The sequence below is a fragment of the Oncorhynchus masou genome, chromosome 18 (genome assembly GCF_036934945.1).
Source record: "Oncorhynchus masou masou isolate Uvic2021 chromosome 18, UVic_Omas_1.1, whole genome shotgun sequence".
NCBI lineage: Eukaryota > Metazoa > Chordata > Actinopteri > Salmoniformes > Salmonidae > Oncorhynchus > Oncorhynchus masou.
Genome location: NC_088229.1, coordinates 50087838 through 50106675, shown reverse-complemented (window position 1 = coordinate 50106675; position 18838 = coordinate 50087838). Strand labels below are relative to the sequence as shown.

At 42.3% G+C, this 18838-nt stretch overlaps 1 protein-coding gene across 1 annotated transcript in view; it reads left to right on the top strand.

Annotated features, from left to right (window-relative positions):
- The window catches only part of LOC135559382 (pro-neuregulin-3, membrane-bound isoform-like), a 200410-nt gene that overhangs the window by 125226 nt on the left and 56346 nt on the right, over positions 1-18838 (top strand). Inside the window, exon 4 of the mRNA XM_064993541.1 lies at positions 11460-11486. Coding sequence (XP_064849613.1) covers positions 11460-11486 — 27 coding nt within the window. The remainder of the gene's footprint in view (positions 1-11459; positions 11487-18838) is intronic.

Below are 18838 nucleotides of genomic sequence, written 5' to 3'. Positions count from 1 at the left end.
AATTGAGCAGATGCTGTTTCATCCTTTCCTACACTTAAAATGCCCTTGCATAATGATTACGTATGAAGCCAGGCTTGTAATGTGGCTTTCCTCACCATAAGTCCATAGTTCTCCCGTGTATTATGAATACAGCGACTGCAATGAGAAGGCATAATATTACTTTGCTTTTTTGGCTGGTGGTCCTGCAGATCCGTGTCCGGGGTGAAAATGTTGAATTAAAAAAGTCTAGTGAGAACAAAACTAAGGCGGTGAACTTGTTAAATACAGAGTTAGATTAAACGGTTATTAAAAGGAAAAAGGAAAAGAGTTGGTAGCCAAGTAGCAACAAACAGCACAGCAGCACGGATCCTGCTGACCACAACTATTAGACCATAATTACTGACCACAACTCTGGTCTGCACTAGCTCTGGTCCAGGTCTGGTCCTGGGCATAGCTAGCTAACTCTAGTTCGCACTAGCTCTGGTCTGCACTATAAATTAGAAAGCGTAGCCAGTTCAGAAGGGGAACCCGAGTGTAGTGGCATCAGCGGATATTGTACCAATTGGATTCATGCTCTAATAATATTACTACTAATAATACATTTTATTTAGAAGAAGCCTTTCAGGGTACTCAAGGTCTTCTTACATTAAAAGTAGGCCTAAATAAAAGCAAGTGCAGTTCATAAAATCAATTTCATCAATCAAAGGACCAGACAAAACAGGACAGATAAAATGAGGATGGAGGGGTTGGGTAGAGCATATGAACCAGGTTTAGGGGGTAGGGTTGTGAATAGGATACAGACATGGTTTAGGGTAAGGGTGTGGGTTGGGGACACACATAGGCATACATAGGTATGCTGAGAATGGGGGCAAGGAGATAAGCAAAGGAGGAGCTGAGTTCTGCACATGCTTCCTCAATGCCGGATGTCACGCGTACGCATGAGTTGGTGTCTCTTGCTGACGTGCTGCTGTAATTAGCTGTTACTCACTATGCTTGCTGCAATGATATCCCACCACCACCCCAACCTCCAACTGTTGGTTCTGTGTTTATTCCTTCAGGGGTTTTGCTATAGCATATCGTGCTCACTGCCTGTAGTTATATTATAATCTTCATATGACGCTTCGCTCTGGCAGTGAGCTACCCTGAAGGAGCAGAGCCCTAACGCCAACTTTTATAATTTAGCATATAATACCGACAAACAATAATTGTAACTCTTGAACCGTTCAAGCAAGAGGCAGTGAACTAACTTTCACATGTTCAAGCTGTCCTATCCTATCAACCAATCAACAAATCAATCAATCAATCAACCAATATTTTCATCTACCAATTTTTTTAAACTATAACCAGTCAATTTAAAACAAGCTAACAAACACACCACCATTTCTTCAGTGGTCACTGTAAGCCAAAAAAGTTTATTTATAACATATACATACAGCTAGTTATCATATCAGTAAGTCTACATACCTGTTCTACATAGTTCTTGAACTACACACAAATACCTTTAAAGAGCTGTCACCACTAGATGCACCATATTTCTAACCCCAAATAATAGCCCACAACTTTCTAATAATTACGCCATCATTCAACTAAAATGTACACTAAATTACACTTAAAATGTACAACTTAATTTACACTGAACATTTTACAAATGTAAATCGTGCATCTATTTATCTGAAACCCACAGCATGATTGATTCAGAGTTTCTTTGTTTTTCTAAGAGTTTTTCCTTAGAGCTATTTATTCTTCTGACAGAATATCGCTTAGTCCTATGTCATTCTTCTTTTAGTTTTCACATGCAACAACTTGAGTTTAGACATTTTTGTGATCTAAATGACCCACAATCCAAATTTATATAGTTGATTTAGCAATCTATGAAAGTAGGAAAACCATTTTACTACATGTATTGTAACTCTGGCTAAACACTACTGAAGTTCTAACAACACATTGACTATAGACACCAACGTCTTGCTTCCGGACAAGCTAAACACCTTCTTCGCCCGCTCTGAGGATAACACAGTGCCACTGACGCGGCCCGCTACCAAGGACTGTGGGCTCTCCGTCACCATGGCCGACGTGAGTAAAGATAACTGAACGACATGACTATCGCCCTGTAGCACTGACTTCTGTAATCATGAAGTGCTGTGAGAGGTTAGTTAAGGATCATAATATCACCTCTACCTTACCTGACACCCCAGACCCACTTCAATTTGCTTACTGCCCCAGTAGATCCACAGACGATGCAATTGCCATCGCACTTCACACTACGCAATCCCATCTGGACAAGCGGAATGCTGTCCATTGACTATAGGTCAGCATTCAATACCATAGTACGCTCCAAGCTCATCATTAAGCTCGGAGCCATGGGTCTGTACCCCGCCCTGTGCAACTGCGTCCTGGACTTCCTGTTAGGTTACCCCAGGGGTGAAGGTAGGAAACAACACCGCCACTTCGCTGATCCTCAATACAGGGACCACACAAAGGTGCGTGCTCAGCCCCCTCCTGTAGTTCCTATTCACCCATGACTGCATGGCCATTCACACCTCCAGCTCAATCATTAACTTTGCAGACGACACAAAAGTAGTAGGACTCATGACCAACATTGACGAGAGCCTACATAGAGGAGGTGAGGGCCCTGGGAGAGTGGTGCCAGGAAAGTAACCTCTCACTCTACGTCAACTAAACAAATGAGCTCATCGTGGACTTCAGGAAACAGCGGAGGGAGCACGCTCCTGTCCACATCGACGGGACCACAATGGAGCAGGTGGAAAGCTTCAAGTTCCTCGGCGTAAACATCACTGATGATCTGAAATGGTCCACCCACACAGACAGTGTGGAGAAGAAGGTGCAACAGCTCAGGATGCTGAAGAAATTTGGCTTGGCCCCTAAAATCTTCACAAGCTTTTATAGATATACTGCTGAGAGCATCCTGTAGGGCTGTATCACTGTCTGGTACGGCAACTGCACCGCAACCTCAGGGCTCTCCAGAGGTGCGGTCTGCCCAACGCATCACAGGGGGCAAACTACCTGCCCTCCAGGACACCTACAGCACCCGATGTCACAGGAAGGCCAAAAAGGTAATCAAGGACAACCACCGGAGCCACAACCTGTTCACCCCGCTATCATCCAGAAGGCGAGGTCAGTACAGATGCATCAGAGCTGGGACCGAGGGACTGAAAAACAACTTCTATCTCAAGCCATCAGACTGTTAAATAGCAAGCACCAGCCGGCTTCCACCCGGTTACGCAACCCTGCACCTTAGAGGCTGCTGCCCAAAATACATAAACTCGGAATCACTGGCCCCTTTAATAATGGAACACTGGTCACTTTAATAATGTTTAAATAATGTGTACATACTGCTTTACTCACCTCATATGAATATACTGTATTCTATTGTATTTCAGTCAATGCCACTCCGACATTGCTCAATCTAATATTTATATATATCTTCATTCCATTCTTTTACTTTTACATTTGTATGCATTGTTGTGAATTGTTAGATACTACTGCACTGTTGGAAATAGGAACACAAGCATTTCACTACATCGCAATAACATCTGATAAATATTTGTATGTGACAAATAACTCATGCTTTGCTTAAAATAGTCAAGTAAAACATTTTAAACTTCTACCTCTACCACAAAAATACTTTGCCCATGCTCCGTCCACTCCGCTTCTCTCGCTTTCCTTCCATTGAAAGGAAACATGGCGCCACACATAGCTGGCAATAAACTGATCGAAACTCAAGCAAACTTTACCACGTTTTTTTTACAAAGCATTTTGTTTCGGTGCTTTTATCTGCTCCACCACACACATCTGGTAAGGTTGAACACTGCCTCTCCTACTTAGCCTCCTGAAAAAGCTTCTCCCAATCGGGTGTGACACCTACTCCCTTTGCCTGCAGCACTGCTGCTTGGATCCCACCCAGGGATCTCCTCCCCATTTGCCCTGGCCTGTATCCCCCTCTCCGGTATAGCCCGCCACACTCTCCCCTCTCTCCCAAGCTTTCACTCGCCTCCAGCACACAGCACATACACAGACACCGCAGACTTTGGACTGATCTGAATTTTCTGTGGGCTAATTAACTTATGAAGCTTATTATGTGAGCTTTATTCAGAAATGCTTTAATTAACTAGTATAGGCCTACTATTTATTTGATCTCAGAATTGTATAGCCTACTGGACTCATAGAGAGCTACTGTCTCAAGTTATTTTGTTGGGATGATTGACTCTGAACTTAAAACGGCTAACCCCAAGCCATTTTATTTTTTTCTTGTGCTTTATGCTATTTGCTCCATCACTCCTGAGCACTTTGTTGACTATGAACTTACTAATTTACCCAACCGTCGGACAGACAATGTTTGTTCCCACACTTGCGACTCTGACTCTCTATTGGTTACACTGACTTTTGGCCTCCTATCCTATTCTAACCACCTCTTGACGGCTTCGTATTCATGTTACCTGATTCAATTGCTGTACAATATGATCTTGTTGCCATCTGATGCACATTCAAATGTCATAAAAAATAAAAACACTTTCAGTGCTCAGTTGTCTCCACCAAGTCGGTCCCCAAACAATTTGATTTGCTGGTTTTAAGCATTAAGATTTCAAATGGCTCTTTGTTGCCTGTTGCTGAGTGTTATCATCCACCATTAGCACCAGTATGTACCCTACCTGCCCTAAGCTCTCTTCTGGCCCCTTACACAATGTCTGACTTTGTCCTGCTAGGTGACCTAAAACTTCCTGACCAAGTCTTAAAACAACGGGACTCCCTAAATCTCTCTCAGATTTTTACCAATCCAACAAGGTATGACTCCATATACCCAGAAAAGGCTACTCTACTTGATGTTATCCTCACAAATAATTGTGATAGATATCCGTCTGGTGTTTTCTGTAATGACCAAACTGATCACTGCTTTACAGCCTAGCGTCCCAGCTGGCCAACATCCGGCGAAAATAGTGTAGCAGTTTCAGGGGTTGTGATGTGTATGGACGTTATGTGCCTGCGAGGTTTATTTGTTTTTTGGCTGCCAGGACCACAGACAGCAATGCCAAATATGCCCCAGAGGCAGGACCACAGACAGCTCAGGGGACACTTCTGGACTGCAGCAGAATAGCCACGTGTCTCCAGTTGTAATCAGAGCCAAACTGCAGACAGGTGAAACCAATCAGTTCCTCTACTTAACCACACCCTGGGTTTTCTTTCATTGTCTTTTTTTTGCATACAGGGGAGAATGAGGTTTTAAAGAGGAATAGGAAATATGATTTTCAACAAGGATTGAACCCCCAAATACAAGCTTGAGGACCTTCCACTGGCGGCGAAGGGTGTATTTGTTTGTTTTGAATCTCAAGAACGCTGCCAAAGCCTGATAGTAATAATCCGCTCTCGTAATAAACTCTTCACTTGGACAGGTGTTGTGTGTTTGTATGTGTAAAACCTGCCTTACAAAAGAACCCAGCGCTGAAAACGCTACAATATCTTCTTGTGTGGCACTGACATTAGTGTTGTGGTTGAAACCAATAAATAAGCTTATTTGACAGGGATGATATGATTTGGCCCGCTATAAAAAAGTGTTGATATTTTAATGTTATTACATTTATTCACTTGCTTTATGTCTTGAGAATAAAATGTTTTATTTGGTTCACAAACTCTTTATGCACACACACAGAAAAATGACATTTTTTAATACATTAAAACCATTAGACTAGCTATATCAAAACCAAAAATGGATAAACAAGGAAAGTGCAATAAAAACTTCAGCAAACAAGAGCTTGAAGTGATGGTGGAGGAAATAGCAGCCAGCAAAAGGTTGCTGTTGGGGAGACTTGATATCTGCGGGGACACTGCAGAGACCAAAAAGAGAGGATGGGCGAGAGTGGATGAGTCTGTCTCTGCCATCGGGGAATGGCAAGGGACAGTGATGCCGTAAAAAATAAGTAGTCCAACATCAAGTCGGCTGCTAGGAAAAAGGGAGCTGAGAGAAGCAGGGAGTTGAAGAAGACTGGGAGGGGGGGGGAGTGTCGACCATTCATGTGGACCAGCTGGAGGAGAAGGTGTTGTTCATGATAGGAGGGACGGTGGTAGAGGGACTGCAGTTGGACATCGACTCGGACAGCATGACCGGTAAGTTAGCTAGCTAGCTAATTTGCCAAACATAGCTAACGATGTGGAAGTTAGCTAAGTTAGTCAAGTTTCTTTTTTCAAATTGACAAGCTAACTAGCTCTATAACTCTTATAGAATGTTGTAATAGATAGCTAACTAGATAATGCAGGTTTAATTCATTTGATTGCTGTATTTAAATGTCCGCTAGCCAACTGTGTCTGAGGCAGTGTCGCAAGAAAACTTTCATGGTTACAAAAGTATCCAGTTGTGCAGCTAACGTTACACTTGTTTACTTCTCTCATCATGTCGACCCGACAGCTCTTGAAACATTGTTGTCATGCTGACACAATGTGTTTGACATTCCAGTTAGAGCACTGGACCTCATCCATATGCCCCTGTGCCCGGATGCGGGAGCCATGGATCATCATGATCATATGACAGAAGAACAAGCAGAGGTAGGAGCTTGTTTGATTTCTCATTTAATAAGTTTATTAATATTCTATAATAGGCCTAGAATACATATCATTCCCAAAACATATTCATTGTATTTTCTCAACAGATCATTACTGAAGATAAAGGAGATACACCTGTCTCCGATCTTTATCCATCATGACACCCCAATGGACGAGCCAGTGCCACCACGGGCAAGGAGATTTGCTGGTGTGGAGGAGATGGTGGCTCTCCAGAGGACGCTCCTGGGGGTGCTCACGGCCCTGCACAATGTGCAAGAGGAGCTGCTGAAGGTGGAAAGCAAGAGATTAGCCCTGGAGAAGGATACGTTTTTCATGGAGAAGCGAAGAAGACTAGAACATTAATATTCTAAAATAAATATGTTTCGATATCGTAACAATCTTCTTTTTTGTCATGTGAATCTCCTCCTTATGAGGTCATTCCTTGCTTGTAGACCAGCTTTTCATCTACCAGTGACGTGGGAAGTCCAGGACCCAGTTGCACAGAACAGGGTTCAGACCTAGGGCCTGAACTTAATGATGAGCTTGGAGGGTACTATGGTATTGAAGGCTGAGCTATAGTCAATGAACAGCATTCTTACATAGGTTTTCTGCTTGTCCAGATGGGATAGCGCAGTGCGCAGTGCGATGGCGATTGCATCGTCTGTGGATCTATTGTAGCGGTATGCAAATTGAACTAGGTCTAGGGTCTCAGGTAAGGTGGAAGTGACATGATCCTTTTAACTAGCCTCTCAAAACACTTCATGATGGCAGATGTGAGCACTACGGGGCGATAGTCATTTAGTTCAGTTAACTTTGCTTTCTTGGGTACAGTAACAATGATGGTAATCTTGAAGCAAGTGGGGGCAGCAGACTGGTATAGGGAGATATTGAATATGTCAATCCAGCCAGCTGGTCTGCGCATGCTCTGAGGACGCAGCTAGGGATGCCGTCTGTGCCGGCAGCCTTGCGAAGGTTAACATGCTTAAATGTCTTACTCACCTCGGCCACGGAGAACATTCCTTTGGAGCGGGCTGCGTCAGTGGCACTGTGTTATTCTCAAAGCCGGCGAAAAGGGTGTTTAGCTTGTCCGGTGGCAAGATGTCGGACAAGCTGGATTTCCCTTTGTAATCTGTGATTGTCTGTAGATCCTGCCACATTTGTCTTGTTTCTGAGCCGTTGAATTGCGGCTCAGACACGAGACACCTGAATTTGTGTCCAGTGACACAAATTCCCACGGTGGCAATGGTCCAGATGGATATGGTCCTTTATTGGCACTGTGGTACAGGATAAGTAACAAACATAGGCGTCTACGACTTAGGAAATATGTTGTTATTTTAAATGTACATTAAATACATTAAATTAGACTAAGAATCTGATTGAATTACAACTTATTTTGAACGTAAACATGTGCAACACTGCATCAACATTGCTAAAGAACAAAAGTTGTTGCATAATTGTCTATGCAAATAGTGTACTGTGAACCATTGTGCATGGGCTTTGAATATATATATATATATATATATATATATATATATTTTTTTTTTAAATAAAATAAAGTGTTTTCGGAGAACAAATGAGAGTTGAACAAAAATAATAATCTGAATGCACAGAACGTCACTGTGGGCCATGCAATCTTCATGTATAAGTCACTCTGGGCCTTGCCCTACATTAATGAGAGAAATTACACTGTCTATCTCTTGCCAATGCTTTGAACTGTGGCACAAATGGTGTGAGAGCAACTCTGACACACTGGTTACAGGTGTTCATTGGTGTGCCTTGTGCAATATTTGTTTTTAATAACATTTATTGTGGGGAAGGCTGATTCACAGCTGTATGTGGAGCCAAATATGGTCAGGATGTATAGTGGCAGTTTCTTGAACAGGACATCAGCTGCAGGCACTATCTTTCCCCCGAAATTGACAGGGTCACAATCACCAGCCTGCTCCTTCAAAGCCACATTTTCTTGCAGCTCAATCCACTAAATTTGCAGTGATGCAACCTATCTGAAGATCTGACAACTTTGTCACATTTGTGACCAAGAAGGGGTTCTAGATGAGCAGCAGCAGTTCTCTTCCAACAAGTCATGAAAGCAAGCCTTGGATGAAATCAACATGTTTGGGAACATCTTTGTCTCCCTGCGTTTGCGTCAGAAGATTGGGGAAGTGGTCAAGTTCTCCCTGGAGATAATTTTTGAAAACCAAAGATTTCTTCTGTAAAGTCTGGACTGCTGTTAGCATATCGCACATTGTGTTGTTCCATCCCTGCAGCTTAACATTCAGTTGATTAAGGTCTGATGTAATGTCTGAAATGTCAGAAATGTCAGAAAACTGAGTTGTTTGTCACTCTTTTGCTCTGATAAGAAATCTTAGATTTCCTCCTGAATGTTCCAAAAGTGTTCCAAAACCCTGCCTTTACTGAGCCATCTCACATTGTTGTGCAGTAGTAAGTCATCAAAACTGTCATTGGCCTCTGTCAGAATGCCTCGTAGCGGGCGGTGTTGTAGGGATGATGTTGCTCTCAAAAAGTGTATCAGTTTCCATCATCATTGTCATGACCTCCGAACACTATTTTCCCAGACTGGCACACAAGAGAGATTTATGGATGATGCAGTGATATAATGTCAGGTCAGGGTGGTCCTCTTTCAAATGTGAAGCCAGTCCCCTCCCTCTTCCTATCATGGCTGGAGCTCCATCTGTGGTGATGGAGACCAGTGACTTGAGATCTATCCCCCTTTTTGTCAGCATCCCTTTGATGGCCTCATGGATAACCTGTCCCCGTGTGTGTCATTATAGATTTGTTAAGACCAACAGCCACTCACAGAATTCCTTCTTTGTTTCGTTAAAATATCTGACAAACATCAGAAGCTGTTATCTGTTGATGCATCCATAGCTAATGAAATGCTTGGTGCATTCTGAATGGCCTCATCAAGTTTTGAAATGAAATCTTCAGCTAATATTTCAGTTCTCCTCATTGCTGTGGAATCTGACAGTGGGATCTGTTTGATCTTTTCTCTGAGCTCATCTTTTTCAATAAATTAAATTAAAAAATGTTGCTCAACAATTTACACACAACACCCCATAATAACAACGTGAAAGCTTTCACGACTGGCTCGCTTGGAAAGAAAGCGGGTCTCTAATTAGGGTATTTATCTGTCAAGGTATTAGGACTGTGTAAGCAGCAGCAGCTAGCGGTGGCCAGAACCAGGCTCCCTCTCACCACCAACTAAAGAAAGGATTAAGATTTGATTCACTCCTGCTATTATTTCCCCAGCGGCACAGATTTGTTCTTCGTAATCACCCCAAACGACTAGAGACGTGGAGCATGGCCTCCTCATATTCTCCATGGTTACTCAAGGTTCCACATGATGGCACAAATACCTCCCAAGGGTGCCTTGAGATGCCAGAGCAAAGGATGGGGGGGTATTGCTTCATGACTGTACACATTTTCCAGACCTATCTCGGTGATGCCAGAGGAACAGATGTGCATCAGTGCTTAATGACATCATCTGTGCAGGCGATAACAGTAGAGCGATTAAAGGAGATAAATGTTGGGTTGTTGTGGTGGGAAATCGGTGGGTACGCGTGAATCGGCAATACTGAACTGGCAGCATCAATAAGAGACTGTTCCGGGCCTGTCAAAAGTCTTTTCACCGCAATGGTAAAAACTTTGTCTCAAATGTCACAACCACCTCTCACAATTGGTAATGGCATAGCTAAAATCTGCAATCATGCCTACCCCTGTCACTACCATTTCTCCCTCTTTTATCTCATTCAGATTAATGCCATTCTCTGGAGACCACTTTAAACTAAATGGGAGCACCACTGGCAGCTAATACTGACTCATTCAGTTTGCTTGCCAGTGTGTTTTAATCGTTTGGCCATTTTACATTTTTGTCGCACTTTACATGAAGGTACCCTTGAGTACACCTTTATAAAGGGTTGTAACATACGTTTAGTTTTCTGTGAAACCAATGTATATTATGGGATTATGACTCGTATGACATTGACACATTTGCCATGATACTGTCAAAATGCATCTCCTAACATACGATTTTCACACTGTTTGGAGTTTTGCTTCTCCCTTCTTTCTTGACTGTGGCCACCAAATAATCTGTAACCAGGACCTGCAAGCCGCATTCTATTTTCAAACCCAGACCACCTCTGTCAGTTAAGGAATTAAGTGTGAGGGTTTAATTTACATTTAAATTAGATTCTATTACAGTGACGTCAAAAGGGAGGAGGAGGATGAAGGATGAAGGGAACACGAGTGCTCCTCTTTATCTATCGCCCCAGCTCTGGGATTGTGGAAAAATGCTTTAATGCATGGAGAAAAGGCGCACACGGTCTCTGTGTGTGTGTGTGTGTGTGTTTAAGCCTACATCAGTCTGTGTGCGTGTGTCTGTCTTTACTGACAGTCTTGTGAGCAGAAGAACTGGGATAACTAAGTAGAATATTGAAACAAACATAAGGTTGGGGTCAGAGAGGTGGTGAGCGAACAATTATCACTACAACATAGGTACTAGTTTTATTGTCTGGACTTGGAACATGAAAGGCATTTTAGGTCTGTCTCAATTCTAGTATTAATTTCTATGTTTGAAAAAACAAATTCAACAGAAAATAAAAGGGATTTTGGGGAGGTGAGTCAACCAAAGTCCAGGTTCTTGTAATGTAGCTGCAGTGCTCCAGTGGGTAAAGCCTGAGTGAGTGTTATGACTGTGTTTCATATAAAATGCTGTTCAATAACGCTGTATTGTCTTCCCACTCTTTCTCTCCCCTTATTCTTCCCATCTCCTCTCTCTGTACATTGCTCTCCCTCACTTTTTCTTAATCTATTCCCCCTCTCTCTGTCTCCATCCCCCTCCCTCTCTCTCACTGTATCCATCACTTTTTCTCTCCCTCTCTTATTCACTGTGTCCTTGGATGGAGCAGCGGGTGAACTGGGCATCGAGTTCATGGGTAAGTAAACTTTTAATTTATGCAGTAAATCTATCTTTATTTTCTCTCAACCTCTCAGAAATTACCTTGCTCAAACAATACAATCGAGCAAAACCCTCTTTGCTCACCTGGGAAAAGATTAACATTCTCCGGTCACCATGGATGCATAGGTGCATCCTATCTGCATGGAAGCTAGTATTGTCTGCAATCGAAAGAAGGACTGGTTAGTGTGTGTGTGTGTGTGTGTGTGTGTGTGTGTGTGTGTGTGTGTGTGTGTGTGTGTGTGTGTGTGTGTGTGTGTGTGTGTGTGTGTGTGTGTGTGTGTGTGTGTGCGTGCGTGCGTGTGTATTTTTGTGTGTCTGTTTGCAAATGCATTGTCCAATGTTGTGTGTGTGCACGTTCTCCTGTGTGTGAATGCGTATATACACTACATGACCTAAAGTATGTGGACAAATGCATGTCAAACATCTCATTCCAAAGTCATGGGAATTAATATGGAGATGATCCCCCTTTTGCTGCTATAACAGCCTCCACTATTCTGGGAAGGCTTTCCACTAGATGTTGGAACATTGCTGCGTCGACTTGCTTCCTTTTAGCCACAAGAGCATTAGTGAGGTCGGGCACTGATGTTGGACGATTAGGCCTGGCTCGCAGTTGGCGTTCCAATTCATCCCAACGGTGTTTGATGGGGTTGAGGTAAAGGCTCTGTGCAGGCAAGTCAAGTTCTTCCACACCCATCTCGACAAACCATTTCAGTATTGACCTCGCTTTGTGCACAGGTGTCAAGATGAAACAGGAAAGGGTCTTCCCCAAACGTTTGACATAAAGTTGGAAGTTCAGAATCATCTAAAGGGCCTAGCCCAAAGCATGAAAAACAGCTCCAGACCATTATTCCTCCACCAAACCTTACAGCTGGCACTATGCATTAGGGCAGCAGCGTTCTTCTGACATCTGCCAAATCCAGATTTTGTCCGTAGGACTGCCAGATGGTGAAGTGTGATTCATCACTCTAGAGAACGCGTTTCTACTGCTCCAGAGTCCAATTGCATTGAGCTTTTCACCACTCCAGCTGACGCTTGGCATTGTGCTGACGCTTCTTGTGCTAACGTTGCTTCCAGAAGCACTCAGTGGTGCTGTTCTTTCAGCTTGTGTGGCCTACCATTTCACAGCTGAGCCGGTGTTGTTCCTAGACGTTTCCACTTGACAATAACAGCACTTACAGTTGACCGGAGCAGCTCTAGAAGGGCAGAGTTTTGATGAACTGACTTGTTGGAAAGCTGACATCCTATGACGGTGCCACATTGAAAGTCACTGTGCTCTTCAGTAAGGGTACCACATTCTACTGCAAATGTTTGTCTATGGAGATTGCATGGTTATGTGTTCGATTTTATACGCCTGTCAGCAACGGGTGTGGCTGAAATAGCCGAATCCACACATTTGAAGGGGTGTCCACATACTTTTGTATGTATAGTGTATGCATTTATTCATATTTGTGTATGTGTCTATATCCCTGGAGTGTATTCCTCGCTGCACACTGTGTTCTCATTTAAATGATTGGAAATGTCCCATGGGCATGTACACCATATTTAATGTCATCAAGCTATACCCTAAATCCCAAACCAACGCCTAGCACATACCTCTACTGCATATAGGCACTTGAGTCGATGTGAGCGGAGTGGATAGGTCTATGCAATTTAGTGGTAGCTCAATTTTGCCTCTTGTCACAATATAGATTATGCATTATCGAATTTTTTGCTTTTCGGTAGCATAGTTGTCAAGAGGGTAATCAAGTGTGTTTGTAAGGCAAAGGTCCCGGGTTCTAATCTCGATATAAACTGGTGTGATAGGAAGTGGTAGGCCCACAGTACGACTATGCAACCACAGTGACATCCGTCACACCTATCCAATCCTCTCAAATCTATACTGGTGCCCCATGGAAAGGGCTAGGGGTTGACTTGGGATTCACACACAGTAACAGTGGCGTTAGCAATACAGTCGACAATATGATGTTTTGGGGCATCTGAAAGAAATATACACTCTTTGGTCCGATTTTACTTGACACAGAATCTACAATGAACATGCTTTTCAGTTCAGGACTACACTTAGGCTGGGATTTATTTTCAGAGGCACCTTTTAAAGGCATTTTCCCCTTTAAAAGTAAAGTTCAATGTTCTGCTCTATAAAGCGGCTTGGATTGAATCCCGGCCTAGGCTTAATCTGTGTCCAGGAAACCAGCCCTATGAGTCCCGTCAACTGAATTGTCACGTCAAATGTGCGTGTCATGAATATCCCCAACTCGACTGGGAAGAATTTCATCCATCCACCTGCCCTTTCCCACATGCAATGACTAGTGAAAAAATTCAACCTGTTTGCTGCATATTTTTCCATTAACACCGGCTTCACACGCTGGCTTTACTTCACACACTTCCACTTATAGAATAAATAAAAGGGACAGGGTAGAGATGGAGACAGTGGAAAGAGAAGCGAGACAGCGAGGCAGACGAATCTCTCTTCAATTCAGTGATTTTAATCTGGGTGTTATATGAGTTAAATAGCACTTACACTGTGAGTGGGTGTGTATTTGAGAGAAAGAAGGGAAGATCGGTGAGGAAGAGAGAGAGATCAACATCAGAGAGGATTTGATAGAGGTCTCTCCATCTATCACATCCTCTCTGATGTCGATCTCTCTCTCTCTTCCTCACAATCCTCCCTTCTTTCTCTCAAGCACACACCCACTCAAAGTTTGTGTAGTGACTGCGATTGAACTAATTCACCACCCAGATTTAAAATCACTGAACTGAAAAAGCGCATCTGCCTCGCTGGTTGGTGACAACTGTTAACACTATCAACGTTTCCCTATACTGTGGCAATTGTGAACATATTAACACAGTATTAGCCACTTAAATGCAACATACTGAAACAAAATTAACTATGCAAGAGATTTTGTTGTAGGCAGAACACATCGGAGTAGGATTCTATTAGATTGACACACACTACTCAGCTCGTACTCTACACAGACCGGTGCGGCATAAACAACCAGAACTGCAGTAGGTCTATATGCAAATAGACCATTGCCATATATGGATCTGTGCCATTTACTTTGAACTGGACTGTGTTTACAGCATGAGCGGTTGTGAGTAGATGTGCTTGTTTTGAGATCGAAGCAAGATCTGCATGTAGCCACATGTGCACATTTTGTTCAAATTCTTTGCTAGTTAGTGAGTTATTAGCCAAGTTATAGATAATTTGTAGTCAACTATAGGAGAGTGATTGCTTCCTATAAGAGCACAAAACATATACATTTCTAGACATCTTTGAAAAACTAGTCAGGTAAAGAGCTTTTTTGTGTCTTAAAGGGACAGTGTTGTATTTTGAGACCGTCTTGAATAAGCTAAGTAGCCAGTAACCAGAGGTAGCATAATCTGTCCAATTCTCTGTAATAATGGAATGGCAATAATAATGCATTTTATTTTTTAAAGTGGTTTCTTGCATCAAACAACACAACAACATTTTTAGTCACCTCCTTGTTTGAAGGACAAGTAGATAAACAGGTTAATGTCAAGACCTGCATGTTTCATGGAATGTAGGCCTACATTTAACACTACACATTGGCTGATAGAACAGCTATTTCCATGTTAAAATGTTATGGGATGCATTTTCTCCATTGTTTTGTATTGTAAGCCACTCTGGTACACCTACATTGTGATCAAATAGCCACAGTAGCCTACATGGCGACTGTTAAAGCTGTAATGTAAAGCGTGTACAGCCTCAGTGTTCACAGTAAACGTGCCCTGGAAGTTGCACAGAATTTTCACAATGTTCAAGGGGGCTCTGAGGTACCGGAACACATGAGAAAATGTCACCTTTATAATAAAGCATTGCATGCATATCATCACATTTGCGTAGTGGCATAGAGAAGCAGAGTAGAGAGGTGCTAACAGAAATTGCACACATGGGAACATTTTAGTAGTCTAGCCCACTGGGAACAGAATTCAGATCAATGTCTAGTTTTGATTTACATTTGGTTGAGTTGTCAATTAATGTAAATTCAATGTGAAATCAACCTAAAAATTAACATCATTGGATTTAGGTTAAAAGTTGTGTGAAAAAAAAGACAAAACGCCCTTAAATTGATGACTTTTTGCAAATCCAATGAGCGTTCCAAGTAGATTCAACGTCTTCACAGACTTTTTTGGTTGAAATGACGTGGAAACACTGTGGAATCAACTAGCTTTTGCCCAGGGGGAGGGTCCACATTTTTTGCCTTTTATAAATCCATTTCATGCAGTTCTAACTCATTTTACATGACTGGAGATTTTGGCAGAATCTTTTATAATGCAGCACAAATTATCAAAATGACAGGCTACTTTGACAATGACGAACATAAGAATTTGAGATCAATAAAAACTACCTCAGACAAATATGTTAGTTGGTTAAGGTAAGGTTTAGGCTGAGGGATTATAGGGCTGAGGGAACATACACATGATTTCCATATGATCATATCACGATGTACAATGCATTTCCTCTTCAGCAGGAACAAATCACTTTTACAAAATAATAAGAATTGGAACAAAAACGCAGGTAATTTCACAAAAACATACAATAGATATTTTATTTTTATTTAGAAAAGTTAAGTTACAAGTGTGCACTGCGGGCATCTACAATACAATGCAACATACTACAAAATCACTACATTATTTAGCCTAAGCATACAATGTGTGACGTCACACAATTGCCATTTGATTACCACAGAAAAGTTAATTACCTATAAATAAGCTTTCTTGAAATTAGGCAGGTTTCCATTGATCCAGGTTTATTCTACAATAGTGACCTAAGATCACACAGTTGTCCGGAACAGCTGATGCTCTCATGCATGTTTCAGTGTTACTTGCTTCGAAGCGAGCATAGAAGTTATTTAGCTCATCTGGTAGACTTGTGTCACTGGGCAGCACTCAACTGTGCTTCCCTTTGCAGTCTGTAATGGTTTGTAAGCCCTGCCACATCCGACGAGCATCGAAGCCGGTGTAGTGCGATTCTATCTTTGCCTGTATTGATACTTTGCCTGTTTGATGGTTCGTCGGAGGGCATAGCAGGATTTCTTATAAGCTTCCAGGTTAGAGTCCCGCTCCTTGAAAGCGGCAGCTCTACCCTTTTAGCTCAGTGCGAATGTTGCCTGTAATCCATGGCTTCTGGTTGGGGTATGTACGTACCATCATTGTGGGGACGACGTCATCGATGCACTTATTGATGAAGCCAGTGATTGATGTGGTGTATTCCTCAATGCCATCTGAAGAATCCCGGAACATATTCCAGTCTGTACTAGCAAAAAAGTCCTGTAGTTTAGGATCTGCTTCATCTGACAACTTTTTTATAAACTGAGTCACTGGTGATTCCTGCTTTCATTTTTGCTTGTAAGGAGGAATCAGGAGGTTAGAATTATGGTCAGATTTGCCAAATGGAGGGCGAGGGAGAGCTTTGTTCGCGTCTCTGTGTGTGGAGTAAAGGTGGTCTAGAGTTTTTTCCCCCTCTTGTTGCACATTTAACATGCTGATAGAAATGTACATTTCCCTGCATTAAAGTCCCCTGCCTCTAGGAGCGCCACCTCTGGATGAGCGTTTTCCTGTTTGCTTATGGCGGTATTCAGCTATCCTTATGTGAGTGTCAAGCAGAGACACATTGGGTCCTATTTTTACAGTCTTTGGTATGACTTGCTGGGGATTGAACTCCCAACCTTCCAATCTCAGGCGGAACACTAACCATAAGGCCACTGGCTTGGTTTTATGTTTCAGGTCAACATTCACAAGGTCTCAGGGCCAGCCGGATTACCAGAGCATGTACTCTGATTATGCGCTGACCAACTGGCAAGTGTCTTCACTGACATTTTCAACCTCTCCCTGTCTGAGTCTGTAATACCAACATGTTTCAAGCAGACCACCATAGTCCCTGTGCTCAAGAACACTAAGATAACCTTCCTAAATGACTACCAAACCATAGCACTCACGTCCGCTATTGTTATTTACTGCTGCTATTTAATGATTTGTTATTCTTATCTTTTACATATGATGTATTTTCTTAAAACTGCATTGTTGGTTAAGGGCTAGTAAGTAAGCGTTTCACTGTAAGGTCTACCTACACCTGTTGTATTCGGTGCATGTGACAAATTCAATTTGATTTGATTCATTTTTTTAAATATATAGATTGGTGGTAAGGCCATGCGATAGACTAGCATCCCATCCGGGTGTGTGCTTGTACATCAAGCTTCATCGCAATAAACAACAGGAGATAGCCTCCTGCTCCTGAGACATGAAATGGATAGGTTGGTAGCGCATACAGGCTGTCGCCCCTATATTAATGAGCAGTTTATAATGGAAAAACTTCAACACTTTTATTAGGCATTCTATCTTTTTGCGACCAATTTTTTTTTGTTGTTGTTTGATGTCATTATGTCCAGCTGTTTTTATCGACACAAGACAGTTAAATCGAAACACACTGTGGCAGCCAATTGTTGCATCTACTTTCTATGCAAACTTTCTAAATCTCAACAACAAAAATCACTGGGCAAGTTCATGTAAACCTAGCTATAGACCGTTAGCATAACAGATTGATTAATCACTTTCATATACAGTAGGTTTGGGAAGTCACACATTAATCTAATTGGCAGATTTCACAACCAGACATTACTGGTTTAATTTATCGACTGTAATCAGTTGGATTGGATATCAATTACTCTCTGTAACATGCAGAATATAGGGCACAAACCCATAATTCTGTGGTAGTGGGAAGCAATGTGCCTTTAAAAATGTTTTGCCTCTGAGCAATTTCAGGTCTGCTGAGCTGCTGCTGCTGAGCCACTACCACAGAATTATGGGTTTGTGCCCTATATTCTGCATTTTACAGAGAGTAATTGATATCCAATCTAACCCAGGTGTCAGGCTAGACTTGTGAAATTTCTGTGCATGTTTTCTGTGAACACTGAAGCAGTACCTGCTTTAAGTCATAGTTTTTACAGTGGCCTTGTAGGCTACTGTGGCTATTTGATCACAATGTAGGTGTACCAGAGATGCTTACAGTACAATCAAAAACAATGGAGAAAATGTATCCCTTAACATTTTAACATGGAAATAGCAACACATGAAATGCCATTTGCCAAACTTGTATGCCATCAGTACATTTTGAGGCTCCCGAGTGGTGCCAGGGTCTAAGGCACTGTATCTCAGTGCTAGAGGTGTTACTACAGACCCTGGTTCAATTCCAGGCTGTATCACAACCAACTGTGATTTTGAGTCCCATAGGGCTTCGTTGGACACTGTGTTAACAAACTTCCAAACAAGCTTCAATGCATTACAACACTCCTACCGTGGCCTCCTACTGCT